Raw genomic sequence first — 7,112 nt, 5'->3', positions numbered from 1 at the left:
ACACACACACACACACACACACACACACACACACACAGACATAGACACAGACACATACACATTATTTCACACATAAATTCAAATAGGCTTCTTTAATTGATGAAATAGAAACAGCTTAAGTGAAAGGTAGAAATTCATCACAGAGTCAATATGTGTTGTGTGTAAGGGATGTAAAATACTGGCAAGGAGAAACAATGCACAGATCTGAATGGGATGCACCTCCCCTCAATGAATGTCACTGTACTGTATCCCTAAATGTACCAATAAACACAATTAAAGCTGAAAAAAAAAGGTTAGGAAATCAGCCATTTTGAATTTCTGTACTCGGTAGAATTGGCTTTTGAGGATATGTGCTCCAGGTAAAAGAACACTAGTGATATTTCTTGCCTTATGGTTAGCTTTGGACATTGAGCCCCTAGGGTAGAGAGACTAGGAGAGGCCCAGTGGAAACCTCACTCAAAAACCCAGTCTACCCACAAAGCAAAATCTGTACCTTTTTGCAGGATGATCATCCCTCATCCATAGATCAGAGCTTCTATTTTCTGCAGGTGAGATGCTACATATCATTTTCAGAAAAGGCAGATTAGTTACCCAAAGTCCCTGAGTTACTGAACTGACCTGAGTGCAGGTATTTGCTTCAATTTCATTTAGGGGAAACAGTGAAGAAAGCACAATTATAAGATAGTGGGAAACTGTTTTGCTCTGACTCTACTGCCTGCCTGTCACATTCTTGACACTTTCTCATTTACAGGTTGCACTCTATTCATCCAGCTTTCATACTTATGGGAAACTGCTCTCTCTTTGCAACAGCAAGTACCATTTTATTCCTGCACAGAAATCTAGCTCTTCTCAAATATTATGACTATCATATAGTATTTGGACATTGGCTTGAATATTTTGTGTAGTAGAGAAGAGTGTTTTGGTAAATTGTTTTCTACAATATTTCTAACAAAGTTCCATAGTCTGGTTAGACGATTAACAGAAATTTTCTCATAGTTCTGGACGGTAGAAGGCTAAAAATTGGGGTTAGTCCTTCCGAGGCTTCCATCCTTGGTGTGTAGATGGCTGTCTTTTCCCTGTGTCTTTTTGTGATATTTCCTCTGGATGTGCCTATTTCCTAACTTTAATTTTTTACAGTTTCCAGTCATACTGATTTGGGACTCACTCTAATGACCACATTCTAAATTAATTATGCTTTCTAAGAAAGATCTCCATTGTGGCCATATTTGCTGTATTGATGTTTAAGATTACAATATATCAATATTAAAGGGAACAGAATTTAGCCCATTCCAATCTGATCTTTTTCTTACTTGCTTTCCTGGTCTTTCACTATATAGAGAACATTTATCCCTTTGATGTCAGACTGTAAGAACTCTGGGGAAAATATAAAAATACAGAGTAATGCCTGGTAATTTCCTATTTCTTATCATTTTAATTTCTTTTATTTATTTGGAGGCATGTGTTTACTTTGTTGCCCAAGCTGGTCTTGAACATATGATCCTCCTCCCTCAGCATCCCAAGTGCAATTATAGACAAGGTTCACCAACTCAGCTCCCTGTTTTGCTTTCTAAAACTGCCAATTATTTTTTAAAGAGGAGAAGTAGACATAATGTGATCAACAATAGCAACATATGACCAACTATCTATTTCCAAAAATGACTGTTTTTGACATTTCCTTGTGTCTGAGGCAAGTCTTTTTCAATTAATAACTAAAATAAAAGCATACAGAACTCACCAGATTGTTATTTCCCCATTCTTCTCTTTCCCTTCCCTGGATATATGTATTGAATATGATTGTGCCCCATGTGTGGCTCTACATTGTATGGTTAGTCATAATTAAGAGGCATCAACTATAACACCTATCAACTAGAAATAGCAGCAAAAGATATAAAACGACCATGTAGTAGAAGGTTATCTATTTAAAATTCATGAGATAATGATAAATACAGTTTACCATGGAAGACAATTGTTTTGAAGCTCCTCCAATTTGCTACGTGATGAATTTTGATGCAAATAGTTTATCCTGCTAATTGTCATTTGGTACCCAGCATTAAAGCTACAACTCTCCTCATGAATTGCTACCTTTACCAGGCAAAATAATTTGTTTGGTATTTGTTGTCTTGGGTAGTAATCACTCCTACTAGAATCCATTAATTGATACCAAGGAACCACTACCTACCAATGTCAATAAAAATAAATTGAAAATAATTACAATTACAAGTAGCATATACACTAGGCCTCTGTATAAAAAATTAAAATGCATTAAATGCAATACATTGCAGTTCTTATTATTTGAAAAAATTCTATAAACATTGTACAATTTATGGGAGACTAATTTATATTGGTGTAGCATGCAAAGTTCTCTGGGGGTGTAAAAGCATCAAAATTTTGAAGTACATGAAGTTGAGCTCCTCCAATACAGACCTATTATTTCTTTCAATAAGAATAAATGAAAACAGCCTGGTGACCTACATGAAGTTTTTACAGTTTGCTAGCCAGTCTTTCATGACTCACTATAGGTTCTCTTATTTGAGGCATAATTTATAATAAAAATGTGTGTATCTATTTAGGCCTGAAAATAATTAAAAATTTCTAATAGTGTAGACTTTTCCATGTAAAGGTCTCCTAATTTATTTATTCATAACTTCTGTGATTCATGCACATATTTTATTGATTTCCACTATTATGTTCCTGCACATCTAAGCCAAATGAATATCATTGATATTGCTGCCTTCCTTCCTTTTCTGTATAACTAAGATTACCACAGATAGATTCAGCAAAGAAACTGTTTCTTATAATTTTCTGGATTGTTACATAAAAGTTTTTATTGTTTTTCTTAACTGCCCAAACACATGAAATCATTCTCAGCAGTGAAAATTGCCCTATAATATAGTTAATGCAACACAAACACACACACACACACACACACACACACACACACAAACAGGATGGAAAAACTCAATATAAGATTCTCCCATGAGTAGCACTGTGCTTGATGATATTATTCTATTCAGTTATCAATATTGAATAATTCCATTGAGTTTTTCTCCATCAAATTTAGTATAGTATAATAAAAAAATGAAACTTTTATATTTAAGATACACAGTGAGATATCCTGAGAAGTATACAAAGGGAAGTGATTTTCACATTACAGCTAAAGAACACAGGTATCAGGCAGGTATGATTAAGTGAATAAGTCTCCAGGCCTCTCATACAGTTTAATATAATTTCCATACAATAACCTAGTACAGAGGATGGGATTAAATTTGTAGTGTTCAAGTTTAACATTAAACCAAATGATAATTACTGACATCTGAGCTTCTTCCTCCCCATGAGAGCAACAGAGTTACTCTCCAGGGAACTACTGTTAGGACTCCTGATTAAATCTGTGTTCTCTTCTAAGCCTCTCTCAACGGAGAATAAAATAAATCATTTCATCTGTTTTTTATTGGAGATTATACATTTTTGCCCCTCATTTAGTTATTTTTTCTTTGCCCATTTACTCAATTTAATGATATGCTACCTATCAAAATAAGGGAAGAATTGTCATAAAGGCAAGACAGAATTTTATCAATAGTTACACAGCTTCCTTACACACATGTAAATACCAAGTAGTTTCTCTGGTGTGAAAAACTAAAAGCATAAATGAGATCAAAATTGTATAATTGACAATGTGAAATAGGAACAAAAGGGCTAAAGGAGTAGGGGAAGTGTGAAGGGTAAGGGAAAGGAAATAAGGGAAAAGAAAAAAATATGAGAAAATGAAAGAATGGAAACAAAGTCTTTGTAAATAGGGAAGTGTAGAGGGCTTGAAGGGCGGGCAGGGTATGGGGAAAAATGAGAGCCAAGATCTGTCTGAATCTGTCTGTATTCAGAGTATAGGATCTGAATGATAACTGTAACTCTACAGTATACCTAAAAAGTACCAATAACCTCAATGAGACAAAAAGAATTCATTGCTAAAGCAAATGTTTGACTTCCAAAGAGGGAGTCTTATAAACTGTTATTGTCTTTACTTTTTTCACTTACATGGATGTTCTACCATTGCCATGCTGAATTTAATGGCTAGGTGAGAATGTACCTTGAAAGAAAAGATGGTAGGACTTCCTTGTGGAAAAACTTATTCCAATTATGAAAGAAATTGTAACATCTCGAGGCATCTTTTAAAAACATTAACTTTGTTCTCAGAGGATTTAGCAGAGATTGCTCAAGAAAGTTAACACAGTCGTTAGATACTCAGAGTTCTGATCCAAACACTGTGATTTTGTGTTCAAAACATCTCTTCCTGAGTCCATGGGGCTTCAGCATGATCTCACTAGACTAATTTTACAAGGCTCTCAGATTATTCTAAGGCATATTATACAGACCGTTGCTCTAAAGATATATTTGATAAATTCATTCTGATTATTTTTGTTTTTGTTTAACAGCTTGGACTAATTCTAAAGGAAAACCCACGCCATCATTACTTTTGTTACCATCTCACTACTTTGTCATGTTTGAAAAAGTGCTTCTGTCCAATTAAGGAATTAGAAAGCAGAGAGAAATGTATGAGGGAGCAAAGTGAACAGAGAAAGTATCTGGATGCTCACATGGCTTTGGCTTCACAATTTCAATTGAAACATTTCCCTTGCACTCAGTTTTTTTTTTTTCGTTTAAATAAAAGTTTCTTTTTTCCACAATTTTAAATGTTTTATCTGTTGTAGTACATGTTTTCCTTAGGTACTGATTTAATTCATCTTGGAGAGTTAGTACATGTGCATAACACACTTTAATTCTCATTTTCATCCACTTCCTCTCCTCCTCCCTCTTCCCTACTCATCTCTTTCTTCCCTTTTCTTTGCAAAGTATTTATCTCTGTTTCCTACTGTTTATTATTTTGCATTTTAAAATTATTCACATTTTCATGCACTTTTCAAAATTTTAGCAATGTCAAATTCATCTATACTTCTCATTAAAACAGACTGCTTATCTAAATTATTTTCAAACATACTTCCATATTGTATCAAAGCCTTGATTTCTCTCATCATTCAAGGAATACTGCTGCTGCTTTGTGTCCAGAAAATATTTGTTTTATTGTATTTTCACATCTTCTGCATAGATTCACCAACAACATGAAATTCAAAAACCAAACAGCAGTTTTAGATTTCCTACGGATGACCCACAACTTCAGCCTCTTATCTTCAGCCTGTTTCTGCTTATCTACCTGGTCACCATCCTGGGAAATGTGCTCATCATTCTGGCAGTAAGATCTGACTCCCATCTCAACACCCCCATGTATTTCTTCCTCTCCAACTTTTCCCTTAATGGCATCTGTTTAAGCACAACCACCATCCCAAATATGCTGATGAGCATCCAAACACAGGATCAGAGCATCACCTACATAGGGTGCCTCTCTCAGATGAGCATTGTCTTGATTTTGGGTAATTTAGAAAATTGTTTCCTTGCAGTGATGGCCTATGACCGCTTTGTGGCTATTTGTCATCCACTGAGGTACCTTGTGATCCTGAATTCCTGCTTCTGTATCCTGTTGGTTTTGTTCTCCTTGCTCATTAGCACTGTGCACACCCTGCTCCACACTCTGATGGCACTGAGGCTGTCCTTCTGCACAGACCTTCAGATCCCTGACTTCTTCTGTGAACTCGCTCAGGTCATCAAGCTCACCTGTTCTGATACCTTACTTAATAACCTTTTGATATATTTAGTAGGTATTGTATTTGCTGGTGTTTCTTTCTTTGGGATTATTTTCTCTTCTATACAAATTGTCTCCTGTATTTTGAGGGTTCCATCAGTGGGGGGAAGGTGTAAAGCTTTTTCTACCTGTGCATCTCATCTCTCAGTGGTGACCTTGTTCTATGGGATAGCTTTTACAGTGTACACGAGTTCTACTGTTATGGACTCTCCCATTAAGAATATAGTGGCTTCCGTGATGTACATTGTGATCCCACAAATGCTGAACCCCTTTATCTACGGTTTGAGAAACAGAGAAATGAAAGCCACTTTGAGGAAGTTCATCCCTGCAATGCCTCTTCTCTAGTTTTATCATTGAATTGTGGCATAGTGTGCTAGTATGAGTTAAAGTGAAAGGAGCACCAGTGAGCACAACTGTCTTATTTTCCATTGCCAACATTGACATAAATGACAAGAGGATTATGACACCTAAATGTACCTCTACTTGCATGTTAAACCTATGTTTGCTTTTTGTCTACTTCTGTGGTGTTGGTGAATGATTTAAATTTCTTGAGCTCCATAGCATGCTCTGTCCACATTAAGATGAACATGTAGGGCTCTACTTCAGTGATACTTTAGGGCTCAGGTTAAGATAAAAGCAAGTTGTAGAAACTGGATATGGCAGAGCAGGTTTTAAGCAAGGTTGTGGTCACCTCTGCAGACATCTTCAGCCTGACCCACAGTTAGGACACAGGGGTTGTATCACACTGCTGGACCTATTCTGTTGCTTCAACTGATATTCATACTTGACTAAGAAGTCACTGAGACATTTCTGGAAATCTATCTCCTCCCAAGGTCATACTAAGATTCACCCTATTCAGTTTCATTATTTACAAAATGAGCATGTTAAAATATTCAGTGGCTCAAGTTTAAATATAGCCTTCTTCTTGTTTGAGAAACCCAAATGTTAAATAAAGAGCATAATGGAGAATAGATGTTGGAAAATATGAGGAACACATTCAAATCAGAAGAGGAGCAAAGGGAGGGGAGAGGGAAAAGGAGGAAGGGGAAAAAGAGAATGGTATTTTGTACCTTTATATGATGTATCTTGGTTCTTATTTTCCCCCATTTCCCTACCCTCCCTCCACCCCTTTCACCCTTCCCTATTTAAAAAGACTTTTTAAATTTTCTCATACTTCTATTTTCCCCTCTTTCCTTTCCTCTACACTTCCAATGTTCCCTACTGCTTTAGACTTTTTCTTCCTATTTCCAATTATCTATTATGTAATTTGAACCTTATTTACACTTTTAATTTTTCACATCTGAGGTACTATTTGGTATTTACACGTGTATGAAAAGAAGGAATATGACCTCAACGTGCATCAATTTAGCTATAAATCTTTTTAGTTTCTCATTCTGTGTGGCTGAGTGGTATTCCAATATAT

General features: G+C 35.8%; 1 protein-coding gene across 1 annotated transcript; it reads left to right on the top strand.

Annotated features, from left to right (window-relative positions):
- The first annotated feature begins 5,272 nt into the window (after positions 1-5,272).
- LOC104874854 (olfactory receptor 7G2-like) lies at positions 5,273-6,034 on the top strand. Its single transcript, XM_033759645.1, has one exon. The coding sequence runs from the start codon at positions 5,273-5,275 to the stop codon at positions 6,032-6,034; it is 762 nt and encodes a 253-aa protein (XP_033615536.1).
- Positions 6,035-7,112: the final 1,078 nt, after the last annotated feature.

This window comes from Fukomys damarensis, unplaced genomic scaffold, assembly GCF_012274545.1.
Source record: "Fukomys damarensis isolate Sample0158 unplaced genomic scaffold, DMR_v1.0_HiC HiC_scaffold_37, whole genome shotgun sequence".
NCBI lineage: Eukaryota > Metazoa > Chordata > Mammalia > Rodentia > Bathyergidae > Fukomys > Fukomys damarensis.
Note: the sequence above shows the minus strand (reverse complement) of the source record. Positions and strands in the feature narration are given on the sequence as shown.

Bases quoted from the DNA above. Each gene is read 5' to 3' on its own strand.
- LOC104874854 (XM_033759645.1), top strand. From the start codon at position 5,273: ATGTATTTCTTCCTCTCCAACTTTTCCCTTAATGGCATCTGTTTAAGC.